The sequence below is a fragment of the Oculina patagonica genome, chromosome 9, assembly GCF_052425735.1.
Source record: "Oculina patagonica isolate OP01 chromosome 9, crgOcupat, whole genome shotgun sequence".
In the NCBI taxonomy this organism is placed as follows: Eukaryota; Metazoa; Cnidaria; class Anthozoa; order Scleractinia; family Oculinidae; genus Oculina; species Oculina patagonica.
Window position 1 is genome coordinate 28,044,083 of NC_135766.1, and position 16,861 is coordinate 28,060,943.

The 16,861-nt window shown below is 37.3% G+C and overlaps 1 protein-coding gene across 3 annotated transcripts; it reads right to left on the reverse strand.

Annotated features, from left to right (window-relative positions):
- Positions 1–349: 349 nt before the first annotated feature.
- On the reverse strand, positions 350–14,162 carry LOC144666930 (interferon regulatory factor 2-like). Of its 3 annotated transcripts, none has more exons than XM_078528369.1 (6): positions 13,727–14,162; positions 13,057–13,444; positions 10,716–10,834; positions 2,415–2,463; positions 1,829–1,872; positions 350–1,408 (listed from the first exon to the last, which is right to left on the reverse strand). In XM_078528369.1, exons 2-6 carry the CDS (start codon positions 13,409–13,411, stop codon positions 1,304–1,306), a joined length of 672 nt encoding a protein of 223 aa, XP_078384495.1. In that variant the 5' UTR covers positions 13,412–13,444; positions 13,727–14,162; the 3' UTR covers positions 350–1,303. The 3 variants fall into 3 exon arrangements, with proteins under 3 accessions (XP_078384495.1, XP_078384494.1, XP_078384496.1); XM_078528368.1 differs by having other exon boundaries at positions 13,057–13,414; positions 13,727–14,160; XM_078528370.1 differs by having other exon boundaries at positions 10,716–10,831; positions 13,057–13,414; positions 13,727–14,158.
- Between the last annotated feature and the right edge of the window lie 2,699 nt (positions 14,163–16,861).

Below are 16,861 nucleotides of genomic sequence, written 5' to 3' on the forward strand. Positions count from 1 at the left end.
AAATAAACGGACGTTTTTTTGTATTCTCCGAAATGCGAAAAATGGGATTTTATACCCCCCTTCAGGACCCTCTACTATTTGGGGTCAAAGATAGTCTAAGCGTTGTTCCCACAAATTGCCTCGCATAACAACTTTCAGTTCTGCCTGGATCGAAGCCAAAACTTTTAAAACAGTATAAATCTTTTTGAAAAACGCTTTTTGTTCGTTCTTTTTTCTACTCTAACGTAAAACATTTTGTTCGCGGACCAGTGCAGTTTATTCGTTTACTCTAGCGTAGGGAGCGATAACTCGCTGAAATCACCTCAAATCAGCAAAGTAAGTGTACAGACAGCAAGTTATACACCGTAGATGCAAGGCAAGGTATTTTTATTACGAAATTTACAGTAATCCTGTCCCCTAAAACGTATTGTAAATTACCCATACAAACTCTTCACCGTGACCACTATTACGCAACACGGTATGACCGCACTAGCTCACAGATTCAGCTTGGGCCGCCTGTGCTCGATCCAGTTTCGAACTTTCCTCTAACCATGCTCTAACACTATGCTTTAAATGAGCTTCAAATTCTAATAGTCATAAAATAGAATGAAAATGAGGACAATGTCATACTTAATTTTCCATAAAACATTGCTAAAAGTCATCTTACCAGATCTTTAGACTACCGTATTTACTCGAATAAGCGCCGCCCCCGAATTAGCGCCGCCCTCGAATAAGCACTGCATTTGAGACAAAAAAGTTTTAAAATAAGCACCGCCCCGAATAAGCACCGCAGTCCAGACCAGATGCGACGCTTATTCGACGCTTATTCCGTTAAACTATAAACAGCACTACAAAGCAACGTAGTTCTGTAAATGTTGTAAAGGTTGCGAACTTTGCCTGGTCAGCTAGCGCTACTTCCCTCTTCAGGAAGAGACGAAGACTGACAATCAAAATATGCGTTTTTCAATTGCTGTAAAAAATTAGATCCTTTGTGGCGTTCAAGTTTTAAATAATCACCGCCCTCAAATAAGCGTCGCCCTCGAATTAGCGCCGCACTTAAGATCCGAAAAATAATAAGCGCCCCGGCACTAATCAGTCGAGTAAATACGGTAAGTGGCACCCACAGAGGCCGTTTATACGCTCAGTTCAGAAGGTAGCTTTACGTACAACTTTTCAAGTTTACTTATAACAAATACTTAGTATTAACATGATTAATTTTATTACTTAAAGTTTGACAAGAAAAAATGTCATTTTTTTAACTAAAGGCTATTCAATAAAAAGTGAGGTTGTATAAAAGACGCTGCCATTCCAATGAACAGGAGCATCATGGGAAGAACGGATTCCCTCCATAGTAAGCTGAGTCTGCGCTTCCGCCAGGCGTGCTGAGGCCTGGTGACGAGCTTGCCTCGCTCATCATCTCATGAACTAACTGCAAAAGAACCAATGAAATTAATTGGGATTCAAGGAGGCGTGGCGGTCTAATGGTTAGTGCGCTAGAGGTCGAATCGAGCGGCCCGGGTTCGAGTCCTGACCGGCGCACTGCGTTGTGTTCTTGGGCAAGACACTTTACTCTCATACGTAGCTATAGTGCCTCTCTTCACCCATATGTATAAATGGATACCGGCAAATTTAGTGCTGGGGGTTAATTCTGCGATGGACTAGCATCAGTCGCTTCTTGTACTGAAACCGGGATAACCTCCGGCCTGATGGGCATAAAGCTCGTATGCAAACTTAACCTACAATTGGGATTCAGAAGGAAACACTTTTCTCACTAAGTCGGGCAGACATCATTATTATCATTGCTAATTATTTATATAAAAAAATGATATAAGAATCTTGTTTTTCTTACGTTAACTATTTCGTCGTCACTCAATCCCATGCTATTTCTTCTTTCTACAAAGAAATCATTCAAGAAAGATTTAAATAGGGACGCTACTTTACGGGAACCTTTTATAAAAAGCCGTTCGCAGTTCGCAAGAGGGGTTAAATTGTACGTTGCCAGATTTATTCTAGTGTCTCTAGCAGGGATTATGACACAGACATTGGTAATATGTGCTTTAATCCGGAGCTAGGTAATAAATGTCTCGTAGGCTGCAGAGGCCGTTGAATTTCTCAAGTATAACTATAAAAGGCGGGAGAACAAGGATTTCTTAGAATTAGCGCCCTGGGAATTTATTATCAAGTTACGAGTATTGAGGAAATGATCTGATACCTAATAAAAGCGATCCTTGTGGAAGAGTTAGCTGATTTATATTTAATAGGCATGACTAGACTTTTTAGCAAACTACGCCGCCCAATTTCACAGTGGATAAAGGGAATCAATGCGTTCCTGGCGCTAGGATTAGTTAACTTATCCGGTATTGCTGAGAAACTAAGCAGAGAACGAGAAATTCCAAAATAAATTTCAAAATCTCTTTCCTTTTTTAAACAATTACCTCGACAAGACCACATGTCGTAGGCTTCGATAGGTGGGTAGGAAGGTTGCTGCAAAATACAGTTTAAAATTCCATGATTAATAATAACATAGGGAAGCGAAATGCAAAGAAGTTTTAAAAATGCACCCCCATTTTAATTAGAAGGTAAATATAAGCTTTCTTGGTAAAAGGGACGATCCTTAAAGGTCAAATGCAACGAAATTTGATGAAATTTTATTTAAGACTCATTTTGACTTTAAATGAAAGTAAATACTGTGAATAATCATAATCTGAAGTTTTAAACGATTTGGTTAAAACGTCGCTGAGATATTCGATGTTAAAAACATCCCTTTATATTCGCTTCACAAACGGAACGGTTCGGAAAAGCTTCGGAAAATTGTCGGAAATGGATTTTGTGACGTCACATGTGGCGAGCTTCGACGCGCGAAGATGCAGCAAAGTGCTGTTGTCTCTACCAGGTCTGCTGCACCTTTTGGCATTTAAATCCCGATAAAGCCGGATGACCATTCGAAATATCTTCTTAAAGACGAGGAGCGATGCAAGGAATGGTTGAGATCGACGAAAAAGAGAGGATGTGTATGCCAAATGCACGCTGGCTTTGCTCAGCAAATACAATATCATCCGACATGTTTTTCTCAGAAAGCTTCCAGCAGAATCTTGCACTTTGATCCGTGTTCCAGCCCTAGAAACTTCGAATGAGACCTGGCGCTTCTCCTCTTATTACCAACTTGGAAAGAAAGCCGTTAATCCAGGACTAATGCGAAATCGTTTGCGACGAAATGCAGAATTCGAAGGTAAAGTCGCTGATAAACTTACCCATTGTCTGGGAACCCCAAAGTTGTACTTTCTTGTATTGTATTGAACTTAGATTCACAAACTACTTTCTTAACCTGACCCTAGTCGCTTCATAAACTTCTACCAAAACTATAACTTTACTGTTTGCGTTAAATATTGTGAATCGCGAGGCTGGTATTAAAAATATATTTTTTTATTACAGGAAGGAACTTTGCATGAATTTACTAATTAAGTTACAAACAGACTTTTTATGTTTATGTTTCTTTTTACTTAAAAATGATATTCCCTATATTGCTTCGATCGTCTAAAAAGCTAAATTATACATGCAGACATTGAAGGAAAATAATGCTTTTAATTTACAGTATTGTGTACAATGAAACACTCTTTTCAATGTTTGTTTATATTTGAAATTATTATGAATGCTAAATATAACAACGAAAATACCCCCCACCTGAACATTGTTGGTGCCCAAGAAAAGGTTTATATTTTTCATGTAAACTACGTGTATATGATGAGTTTGTTCACTTGTAAAGGCCAATTTACCTGATTCATTTGTTCAGATCTGCATTAACCCCATTTCAGTCCAGTACAATGACTGTTGCATTGCATAGCACTCATTATAAGTCAAGTATAAGTCAAGTGAACTACTGGCTCAGGAGAATCTACAACCAGATTGTAGGTGTGTCATGACAATTTATTTCTGAAATTAACTCTTCATAATTTTGTCTGCCCCAAATCTGTTGACCTTTTACAAATTCCTCAGTAACAGCTTTAGGCATACTCCCTTTCAAAATCTATATGGGTATTTTTGGTGCCCAAAACCCCCTCACCACTTGCTGGGGGTACTCCCATACTCCCATAGACTTTCCAAAAGTCGTTCGCTTCTCGATTCTGGCTTGGTGGTAGTAGACCCCGGTGAGAACCCGGTGCGGAGCTCTCGCGCTCCGCTCTTGAGCTCTCGGGCTTCGCGCTCTGTGAGCTCGACTTGTAAGCAAGCCTAATACTCCCATATATGAGCTTGATAGGAAAATGCATGTGTGCTGCTGTGTGTTTTTCCAGCAGATGAGTTTAAGATGGAATAGTGATACAATAGTTTGGGGTAGGGTAGGGTAGGATTTTCAGTGTGTAGTCTAGCATACTACGATAGGGTACTGCAAAATAAGCTGAAAATGGTCTGGGATATGGTACGGTTACAGAGTCCCACCAGCACACCCCTACTCAAAAATATAAAGAGTACCCCCCCCCCCTTTCCTCAAGGTGAAAGAGTATTGTTTTTAGCCATTCTGAAATTGGGTATTTTTAAGATAATTTATCAATTTCTTTGTAAACTTGGAAATAGTTTTTTGAAGCACCTACTGTTTGTATTCATACTGTTGTATTCATCCCTTGGTCTGAGATAAGGTGATAAATTACAAGCAGTGCATGCAGAGGCTATAATGTCTCCTTTGAGGGTCTTGGAAAATCACTGCACTTAGTTTGATTGTCATCTAGCTGCTTATCATTTAGCTCGTTTTTAAGCTATAAGCGCTTAAAGTGAAAATTAAGGGTAATTTTTGATAGATTTTACTGTTGCTATGGTTACCAGTGACAAACTTAAAATGACCACAACTTGTTTGGCAATGATGGTACATTTGTTTGATAAAATAATTGCAGCATTAACTGACAAATAATTAGTACTGACCCATCATAGTAATAGGCTGGAAAGTACTGGAAACTGTTATCAGCTTCTTACATTCAGTGAACTTGCATAGCCTCTCCCTGCATCCATTTGTTAACATTGTCTTTCGACATCATCTTAAAATGTGCTGTTTAAGTGACGGATACTGGTGTTGGTTTCATGCAAATGAGCGCACAAAATCAGAAGGTCATGCTAGTGGGCTGTGATTGCTTGATTTGGATCTGTGTTGTTTGTACATGTTTACCATGTCCAAAGATGGATGTTGACAAAGGGGCTATGCATTGACGTCCGACCCCATCCAACCATAACAAAAGAACATATTACCCGTTAATAGTACCAATAAATGTACAAAACAAAGAAGCTGACATAAAATGACAAATTGCATAAACAACTTTATATAAAAATAAATAAACCTTTATTTAGACATGGAGAGAATTAAAGCTAGAAGCTTGTGGGGCAGTGTATAATTTCCAAATCAAAATGGAATTTGGAAGTGTTGATTTTTGTGGAGGGGAAAAACTGGAGAACCCAGAGAACCCTCAGAGCAAGGCCGAGAACAGGAATCAGGAAATCGAACTCGGGCCAATTGGTGGGAGGCAAGGACTCTCACCACTTGCCATCCCTGCTTCCTAGCATATTTTATAATAATGCAGCTTTGACAAAATCTCATGATAATTTGTACATACAAGGATGTGTAAGCAAGGACATTGAAACACAAAACTAGGTGTAAATTTTCCCTGCTACATGTCCCAGTGTCAGGTCCTGTGTCAGCACACAAGTTAGATCTTATAACCTGGGTCTTAAGAAATGCAAGTTGCCATAAATTACTGTTTAAGTTGTTATCTTCGACCTACACCCCATCTACTTAAGACAATTCCCTTTTCAGAGAATCATCAGTAAAATCAACTGAAAAATATAAGGGCCAGATTACAAGATAATCACCTAGGTTAATAATTCGGCAAATAAAGAGCAATATTAATACCAGGCATAATTCTGATTGAAGCTAAAAGGCCACGCAGTCACGGTATTTAATTTCAATCTTAGAAAATAAATTATTTGGCTGAGGGGAATGAGTTTAAAGCTTCTAAAGGTTTAATTGATTCTTCAAGGTGTGTTTTTTTAGAGAACACACTCAGCTCAGCCCGGGCAATGCTACAAACAGTGTACAAATAATTCCACATTGCAATCCTTTCGAACAAAAGCAAGACAATACTTCAACTTAAGATTCAACTATTTATTTATTTCAAATTCTTTGAAAGCCGTTTCCATTATATTTATTAGGCTCACCAATATATGTGGCATATTCCTTCGTTGTTGGTGCATGTAGATGTTGCCGGATTTAAACGCCATCTTGTTCACTCGCAGAGTCGGAATTAATCACTCCAGAAATCGATTTATTCCTTGCCAGAAGCCGTTAGTTCGAACTGATATGGCTGTATTTAGACTTTTCGAAGGCTTGAATCAAAGTCTTCATCGGTTTCATCTAACGGCTGTTTCATAAACTCTGGAAATCCATCGAACAAACCCAAGGATTTGCAAGGATCGCTCAAAACACGTGAAAGTTTGCTCGCCACACCTGACGTCACAAATACCTCTATTCGATTCCATTCTACGCGCGGCCATTTTTGGTTCGTTTTCGTGAAGTCTTCGGAAATCGTCGGATTTTCATCTCCTAAGCGCCACAATTCGCACAAAAACCATTTCTGAAAGTTTATTATCATTAGTACCTTCATAAACGACAGGTTTGCGGACAAAAGAAAAAAATTCCAATTTCGTTGCATTTGACCTTTAAGCAGCGTAGTGTGATGTGAGAGGAAAAAGACCTTGTGATTGTGGGGGCGTTTGATCAGTTCTATTTGTACGACCGCATCCAGAATGTGAATTATTTATCTTTAAGTGCCTCTTCTGAAACCTTTGCGTATATTCTTGGTATATTTGAATGTTGTTGCATTATCATTATTCAAAGTTGAAATGCCGCAGAAAAATCACTTTGTTTTTATCACGGATACTTTTACTCTTCCTCGGCGCTGTTTCTCGCCGTACTGTATTAACTTGTTAAGACAAATGCGGTTTTTACAACGGCTCAAAATTTGTGGACATCGCATTTTTTCACTCGGTTTCTCTCTACCCAGGCAATAGTACTTATTTTAATTTGAAAGCCTTTTAATACGTCGACATGACATTCTACTTCAGATTTAAGAATAATCCCATTCCTTGACCTCAAAAGGTGTTCCGTTCATATTGACCGTTTATATTGACCGTAAACTCATTTGTCATGTAAAATACAACCGTAGGCAAAAGGTAAGTCATTTTACTTCCGGCCAGTTTACCTATCCCTTTATTAGTATACAAAAGGAAGTTGAACTTCAAGTACATGTAATGTCCCAATTTGGCGCGGCGTGCCATTACAGCTTCTGGTTTGCTAATCTTTCCCGGGAATTTAGTCAGGTCAGGTATTTAGCCCTCATTGAGGCTGTCAAAACAAACAAGTTATTTTTAAGAACTATACAACCGTGCCTATTGTAATCATTGTAACTCAATATCCATAATCACTGAGCGTAACACTTGCTTCAAATTTTCCAAGAAACTTTGCTTCGCGTTCTTTTGCTATTAAAATTTGCTATAAATGTGTTCGGTACGTTTGAGCATATTGAAGTAGTTCGATGGACAAGTTCTAGAGTTTAACTTGGCGGAAAAGAACAGAATAGACGTATTTATAAAGGGTGAGTTTGTAACGGTCAGGGAAGCCTTAAAAATCAGTCAAATCGTAACTGTTTTATACATGTTTCCGTTTAATATAGGACTTGCTTGAAATACTCACAAGTCTTGATTTCAGTCGAAAGTGAAGTTAATTTAAAGATATAAGGCGGAGAATGACAAGGTCCTTTTCAAAACTAGAGTAATCCAGAGCAAGGGAGTTTCTTTTAGCTTGACTAGCAAGTTTTCCCTATCAAGTTTAAGTGCAGTCAAGCGGTTCGTGTCAACAGGCGAACATTCACTTTCCTCACGGAAGGTCAATTTTTCCATCTATCTGCTCGTAACACGTGTAAAAGTTTCCCTTTACAAGTCTGTAAAAGTTTACAAGTCTTGCACGTCTTCCTTGTTAAAAAGCTGGCATACCAGAGTTTAGAAAAGGAAAGTTTTCAAGGAAAAACCTCGTCGAGTCGCCGAAAAATCGCTGGCTGGCGTTATTATTAATGCGTTTAACATTGTTTACTTATAAGTTTTCTGACAAGGAAAAACTGCAAAGAAAAACTTTTTCGTGTACATTTGATGTACTATAATTTCGTTCGCACCAGGATAAAAGGATGAGCTCCGTAATAAAGTAATTTGAAAGAAAGGTGTTTAGTTCTCAAGCGAGCTGACAACGGTCAGAAGTTGCTCGGTGAAGTTTCGCCAGTTGATATCTTTCAAAAATCGTCTGTAACGAAAATCGTCGGTTGATCGCAGTAAAACTGGCATTATTTGTTTGTAAATCCTCGATTCAAAAGTTCATTTTGGTCCACTTAGTCACTTAGATCATTCTCTTGTAAAAGCAATGGTATTAAATGCTCCGAAAGTTGTCTGAAACTCAAGCAAAACTTGATTCGGTCATGCAATTGAGGTCGGAAGTCACGAAATGATATTGAGATCGAGTAAAATATCGTTCTAAAATATCAGTCTGTATATAATAAAGCATTATCTTAATTAGATTCGTATACTATCTTTCGTGTAAGGAGCTCCAGGAATTGATGGGATAATATAATTAATGGATAAGATAATACGTGATATTAGTCACTACATTTTAGAATTTCTGTTTGAGGTCACGCTTTATATCGTGTTTTGAAATTTCTCTCGTTCTTCTTCATTTATAATCCCCAAAGAACACATGAGACTGATGTGATATATATATATTTTTTTGTAAAAAAAAAAATAATAAACTTGGCTACAACTGAAAGCTTCTTTCGCAATTCTAACAACTGCACCCCTAATTTTCCGAGAGACTTTCCTACTTTTAAAACAACATTTCAGATTGTAAATTTAAGTTACCGATCTCATACAACTTGGCCAATCTTTACTCTCTGCAGTTTTCTCAGTAGAATAAATTTGCTGTCGAATGTTGGTTACTTCAAACTCCTTTTTCTGGGATTTTATTTAATACGGTAAACCAGTTAGTTAAAGTTGAATCGCCTAGATGTTAGAAACTAGAGTCACTTAGCTAATAGCTTCGTTGCACAATCAGATTTGGTGATTTTTGTCCGGTCTATAAACTGTAGCCGAAAATCAGATATACAGTAAAAACTCGCGTATAAGAATCTAGGTTTTTTCAAGTTAGCCTAAACAGGTTCTTATACAAATGGTATTTAGTGTAAAATTAGGCTAACTAGGTTCTTAATTAGGTTCTTAACTTTTGTTCAAGAAATAAAGTAGAATTTTTAAATGATCTGGTCTTTACTGTCCCATAACAGTATTCTTGAAGGCTTCGGTAAGCAAAATTCTATACTATTTTAATCTAATTCTGTTAAAATCAAACCTATACTGTAACCTTCACTATAATTCCCAATAAATCTTGTATACAAAACAACATAACATGAAAATAAGAACCTGTTTTAGAATTTTAGCCTAGAATGGTTCTTATGTGAAGGGTGCTTAAAAATGAAATTTTAGCCTTACAGGTTCTTAAATGTTAGGTTCTTATACGCGGGTTTTTACTGTATGTGATCATGACCAGCAACAGTGATAAGACTGTTTAGATTTATCATTTTATAGCACTCACGCACGAAGAACTCATTTATCCACAAGATCGAACAGTTACATCAAATCGAAGACCTTTGGGTAGCTTCACATTAACCTAGGAAAATCGTTTTTGATTTATTTAACTAGTTTCCAACAGAAATTTCCGCATTTTTGTGGCAAACGGTAGACACCGTCTCTTTCGAGAGTGAAAATGCCAGCCCAAGAAAGAAATACGTTTTATGTTTTATGTTTTTTGTTTTTGTTTTTGTTTTTTGTTTGTTTTTTGTTTCATGTGACTGGTTAATGTCTGTTAGGGTGAGTAACAACTTTTTAAATTCAATTCCCTAAATATTAAGAGGGAATTCTTTTTGATTAATTCAGTACTGATCGAGAAATATTTTTAAGCATTTTCTACCATTTGTAACTGACTATGTTTGCTAGTTTCATTCTACGTTATTTTGCAATTTTCAATTGCATGTCATACAATATTGATAAAAATTGACTTGATCACAAAATAGCAAAAAAAAACCGGTTTCTTTGATAACTGGTAAAGAAACAATATCTTTTATCAGTGAGCTTCAGTTGATCTATAGTGTGTCCATATCTCATATTTATTTGAGGAAATGATGTATTCTGGGGAATAAAATATAACAGTTGATAATTTTACAACATTGATATTTTATAATTGAGCAGCCATTTGTTATACTTATTTCAATAAACGTATTGCTAGGTATTACTTAAATTATATTCAGTTATTTTAGTCAAAAACGAAAAACAAAAAAACAAAGAAAAAGAAAGTTAACTTAACACTTAAACTAGAACAGTTTTATCAGCTGAATCTCTTAGAAAAATGTTTGTCTATGTCAGCCATAGAAAATTGACATGTTTGGTTGGAAATCTGGCGGAATGCCAGTGTGAAATGATATTAGCTTTCTATCACAAAACATTCTGAACACTAAAAGTAGTTGAAATTTGTGGTTTTAGCTCGTCAAATATCTGCTTCTACAATTGCCAGTTGCATGTAAAAAAGTGAGTTTTTATTCAGTTTTATATCATATATTTGGTACTTTTCTTAAAAGATGCCATGGCACAACGAAGTTGTTCAAACTCACCGGGTAGCACATTGGCATAGGAAAGGGAGTACTTTCCTTAAAGCTTGTCCTTGAAGCCTGGAAGGCCTCCCTTCTTCTGTCGACTGTTTGGCTTGTTGGCAAAGAAGGTTGATGTTCTACTATAACAAATGAACAACCTCAGTTTAAATCTAATACATCTGCGATAAATTAATAATATATTTCTTCTAAACACCCAAATCATCACTACAAAATAAGAAACACTTTAACTCTCTGCTTTATCTCTATACAGGAAATTGTGAGCCACTTTTGAACTCATGCTTTACTTGGCCAAAGGCCAAAGACAATTTCTACAATTCGCTCAGTGCTGATATTACCTCTCCTTTCTTTTGAAAAAAACGTAAGCTATGTACTTGTAGATAATGTGTAGTACTCGTTTTATGCCCTTGATGCTATATATTTAATTAATTATAATATCATACAATGTTGCAATTTTGACTTAAATAGAGGAGACCCAACCATAATGGTTTCAGTCTTCAGTCTCCTTTCTAATATTTTCCCAATCTTCTGAAGATTTTTTTACACTTCTAATGTGATGTTTTGCAATTCATTTGATTGAATTGCTTCATTATTATTTAGTAATGAATATAATGTACAACAGATTAAAGCTGAAAGGCAGTTCCTGTAGCCTCCAAAAACACGTGTTTGATGAAGCACTCTGATTTAGTTAAGTGCTTTCTACTATATAGCTGCTTCGGCCACGGAAACCCGTTGTAATATTGATGAATCACTTGTATATTGAAAGTTACCTGTGTTAATCATTTGGTCACGATTTACCTCATCTGAGTTTATCATGCGGTATAGACCAAAACAAAGCGTCCATAGGAATATTGTGTGCTTAGCCCTAGGTCAGCTTTCCTTTTTGTTGTTGACTATCAAAGAACTTCTCATATGCGGTTGTTTTAGATGAGCAAAAGTGTTACTACGCTATCATATCCCCGAATATTTAGACAAAAAATCTTCAAGTGTGAAAGAAGTGTAATATCACTGGAACAAAGAAGACGGTTTTCGAAAAAGCAGGAAAAACCGTATATAGAAATGACCCCTTTTTGTGGAGCTCGTACAGTGCATCGCATCAGCGCGAAAGCGAAAGACAAAACCTTGCTCACCGCGAATCCGGTCCAAAACTTATAATGTACAGATTGCCTTTTTATCGATATTCCTTAATTGCTTGTAAAATAAACAACTCACCAACTCATTTTGATAAATTAACTGAATTGTTGGTACAAGGTAGTGTTGAGTGTACAATTAAAAGGGAATAGGAATGATCGAAAGTTGGACTAAAATTTCAGCCAAATGCGACCGACTCTGCTTTCGTGTCGCGCTGAGTAAAAGAAAGGGTCTTGTCACAATCCGCTTTTTGTAAAAGAAGGAAAAACTCAATGGCTTAAGCTCTCCAGTCGAGATTTGCAGTTATAATCGATGGTAAGATTTATCATAATTAAGAACTGACTTTTGTAGTTCAAATGAAATCTGGGGGTAGACTTTGATACCTTTAGATATCCGGTATTGTGTGAAGATACATGTTTGTGGAAAGAATTAAACATGGTGTAAATTGTCCTTCAATTCTTCGTGATTGAAATAAAGCAGTGTCTATAACGATCAATTCTACGTGTGTGGAAAGCCAACACGATGAAATTAAAGAAAACCTTTTAGTACAATTTAAGTGCTTGGCTTCTAGATCAATAGAACGCTAAAACACGCGCAAATAACTGTAGAAGAATTCGTGTAATTGCTCGATCGATAGAAAATCATATGTACAAATTTCCGTACAGGAAAAGCAGGTTGAAAAATGTTTGCCCCATTTATATCCCGGTCCTTAAGGTTATTAACTCGGCAGTGGATGTAACGAACAAATATATATATGGCCTCGATTTTCTCAGGCGAGGCGACTTAAAAAGCATTTTCAATATAATTCATCACAGTACTTCGGTATAGTGGCCTGCCATGCTACCATTATGAGTTATGTGGCAATGAGCTTGTTTTAAAACAAAGAAGTATCGTTAATGTATCATTGTGCTCTTTTCTTCGCACGTGGTTGTTGATTGAGGACCTGTAGAAGTGTATACCCATAACAAATTCTATTCGACATTTTGACATAACATTCAGAATACGACTTGTATCAAAGCTCGAAAGTTTGAGCACAGATTTCTCGGCCTGCTACCTATCAATGTTTGAGTTTTAGATGTCGCTGCTCTGTTTTTCGTTCGGTAAATCGGCTCATGACTTATTTTGTCCATAGCTCTCTTCTGATTAACCCAATTTAACGTACATTATCGCAAGAGGGAGTCTTTGTAACAGAATGTCACAGTACTACACTTACCTCTAGCTCGGAGTGGCCTCATCCTGTAGATTTTAAACGCATCTTTCCCTCTGGGGCAGCTCTTTCCACGTATCTCTTTAATATCAGGCAAGGCATTTAACGCACATCTAAAATTTGTCTTCCACTTTCGAGGGTCGGGGACATCCCTTCCTTCCTTGTATTTCCCGGTGTACATGGCCCAAGCTTGAAACAGTGCAGCATCATCAACGCTCCAACCATGACGGCTGCCATGCTTCCACGGGACTCGAAATATCCTGTCCGTTGGATCTCCCTCCCATCTCAAGCCAAACTTGCCTTGGTTAATCATTTGAACAAGCCAGTCTCGCAAACGAAGCTTTTTACGATGGCCGTGCATTTTCTGAGATTAAAACGCAACTCACATCTAAAACTGGTATTTAAATGAATGAGAAATCGCCCTTAAATGATGCATTGCATAGTACTGCCGAGACGATTTTGCGTTTCCACGAGGGAACATCGAAAGATAGAGCACTACAAGCTTATATTTGCTGATCACATGTTGATTGTGTATTTTAACGATCCGATCATGATAATGAAAATAGAGCGCGTGGGATCCAGGCGCTGAAAGGTGTGGTTACATACATTTCGGGTTCTTGGAAAGGAAACCGTTTGGATAAAGTAATAGCACAACAAAACACTCTTAAGCACTTACCTTTTTCCTTGAAAGCACGCACTGCACGTGAAATGACTCTGATCTGTATAGGCGTGCACCACGATCCGCACCAAGTCTTTTAACCCAAAATTGACCAATCAGCGCGGGACTTACCCCTGGCAAAACGCCCCATTATTAACCAAACAGCTGTCATAATTTTATTTACGTATCAAAAGTGTTATTTAACGGTACATGACGCCAAATGATAAGATTTAGTTTCGATCCTTTTCACTGCCAAGTTGCTCCGTTGCTAATGATCAGTTGTGTACGGTTTTTGTCACGCAGCGTGAGCTTGTAAAAAAACAAGTTTAACTTCTGTACATTTTATTTCTTTATTGTTTCATTTTCAAGCTAAATTAATGCAACACGGCCAAGGAAATGGATGTTTTTATACAATACAAGTTTAATGGTGTTCATTGATCAGCAAAATAAACTTTTTACAACCTTTTCGTGTGTTTTTTCTTGCACATAAAAGTAATTTAATTGTAACAATCACTTGTGTGATTTTTAACAGACTGGAAAATTTACATTTTTGAGATCATTCTGTCCTTCTCCCGTGTAGCAACGAAAACAAATAATAGGCTTATGACAATATTAAGAAATCAGCCACGAGACACAAAATATTAACAACTGACAATCACGTGCCACACACGGCTAAACAGGAAGTGCGGAATCAAGGGGATTGTTGGGAGTTCCAGTTTTTTCTGTGTGTTCCGCGGTTCTTTAAACTTGTCACGGTACAAAAATAGTCAAGTTAAGTCCATTCAGTCAAGGATTCGGCTGGTGGACAGGAAGAGCAATCTTTCATCTTTTTTCTTGGGAATAAACGTTAACATTAATTTTGGTAGAAAAAATGCGCGTTGTTTTAAGTTGACAGCTCGATTGTGTAAAGTTTTTCAGTTTCATCAACCGAAGTTTCAGTGACCTCATGGCTTGGCTAATGCTCTGAAAACTAAAACAATTTATATTTTTCGGTTTCTGTATTATTAAGCTATCCGGTATAACTTGTGGTTGATATACTAATTAGTTTGTGCTCTTGCCTACAGCCAAGAGCTGTCGCTATTGTAAAGGCATGCTGTAGCCAAAGAGTAAAATAAATCAAAAACAAAGGGCTTTTATGAATATTAAGTCATAATTATGACATAGAAAATTTAAAGGGTTCTGTTTCAACAACCACTTCCTTTCAACGCAATTTTAAATAATATCTTAGACATTGTAAAGGCTGAGATTTTAACAGCGTTTTTAATTATGTAAAACCCCCGAGAAATCGATCAATTATACGCATGTGTTTGCTCTGAATTACTTTTTTTTATTGCGTTGTTTAAACTGAATTTTAATACCCAGATCTGAGTGTGATTATCAGAGTTAAATTGGTGATTGTTAAAATTAAAACAAAACCCGCTATCAGTAAACAGCGGAAGAACTTTAAAATGCTGTTGAAGCTTTTCACGCACGCACCAAAAAAAAAATATAAGGAAATTCAATCCACATGGAAGCCTTGTTTTGCTATTTTAAAAACAGCCAGTCTGGAAATTACGTTCCAGACGGCGGCGCACACAATAATGCTACGCGACTCTGGAACGATTTGCAATGATTTATTATTAGTATAAATTTAAACTCCTCGCTGATGTGAAGTCTGAATATTTCAGGAAGATCGTATTGAATTATCAGTCCAATCTAGTCTAAATAAAGAGGTCTTGATAAGTGTAGATCGCTAGAGACCCGCGGACTGAATCACGCGGATAACAGGATTTCATGAGCTGATATAACCCCCCGTAGGTGCACGTACACAGCATAATTCTGTACACCAGATAAACAACTAAATACAAGCAACTAAATAAATAACCGGATAAATCACTATCCAGCGGATAGCGTAGTATGTTTTGTAAGCGCTTATCCACTGGATAGTGATTTATCCAGTGGATAGAGTTATCCACCCTTTGAACAACCGGGGCCAAAACTTCCAGGAGAAATCTGAAAAAAACAGTGAGAGAGTTGACATGAAAGTGTCTGTGGTAAGGCAAGTGAAAGGAGGAACGGTATGCAACAAGACAACGCGAGGAAAAGTGTCTCATCTCCTAGCTTGGAACACTAGCCCGTAGGGGCTTGAATTTTGAATTACAGTTTAATTGATTTCTCTTTTTTGTTCAAAGAGAAAGATTGCGCGCGCGCAACATGTTTCAAGCGCATCCACGCCATTACGAGCGTAAACTCGAACGTTTGATTTTATCATGGAGATTTACTATCCATCATTTTATCAACGGCTTATTTGAGACTGATGAAGGGGTTTCTCCGAAACGTTCCTCTCTCTTTTGATCTAACAACAATTGAACACTTTTTGAAAACTTTCTCTACAATGAATGCAATTCAAAGTACTACACAGCAACAATTTATTTAATATCTACCCGTAGGCTTTCTTTTGATCTAACAACAATTGAACACTTTTTGAAAACTTTCTCTACAATGAATGCAATCCAAAGTACTGCACAGCAACAATTTATTTAATATCTACCCGTAGGCTACGAGTTAATGACTCTTTTTGAGTTTTTTTTTACAGTTACCACGTTTTTTGGCCTGAACAATCGGTTTCCCTTTAATAAAAATACGGCCACCCGTTACAATGAATAACAGCCATGTGTGTGCTAGACTTCAAGTATCGCCATTTTCTTTGTGAATATGCCTCGTAACTGAAGGCCACTCCGGTCCGCAGCAAGTATTATTAATGAAAACCATGGTGCAATTATCCGATATCCTACGATGTCAAGTCACTGACCTGATACGCCAAAAGGCATGATATCATGGACACTTTCAAGTAAAGTTGTGTTACCGTACGACAAATTGAAAAGAGGTTTTACCAATAAAGCAGAAACTAGATTAGCTGGTGTTTATCGTTCGTAAAAGAAGTAAAAACTTTCCCACCAAAACTAAACTTGCGCGCGCTCGCCAATTGCGTGGTGTTTTCCGACGAGTACTGAAACATTCAGACTTACAATAGAGTCGGAGTTCCAAAACTTTTTCGCTTAGTTCTGAATTTGGGTACGGTAAATACCTAATCTTACCTTTTTGGTATGCTTCGGCGGCATATCAGGCTCGTTTGGTCTCGCCATGGGTATTTTGGCTCGACTGCGTCTCGTC

Coding starts and splice junctions, on each gene's coding strand:
- LOC144666930 (XM_078528369.1), bottom strand. CDS start 13,411: ATGCACGGCCATCGTAAAAAGCTTCGTTTGCGAGACTGGCTTGTTCAA. Junction 2,464..10,715: donor CTATGCCAATGTGCTACCCG/GTGAGTTTGAAC, acceptor TGTATTTTGCAG/CAACCTTCCTACCCACCTAT. Junction 1,873..2,414: donor CGACATGTGGTCTTGTCGAG/GTAATTGTTTAA, acceptor ATTTCTTTGTAG/AAAGAAGAAATAGCATGGGA.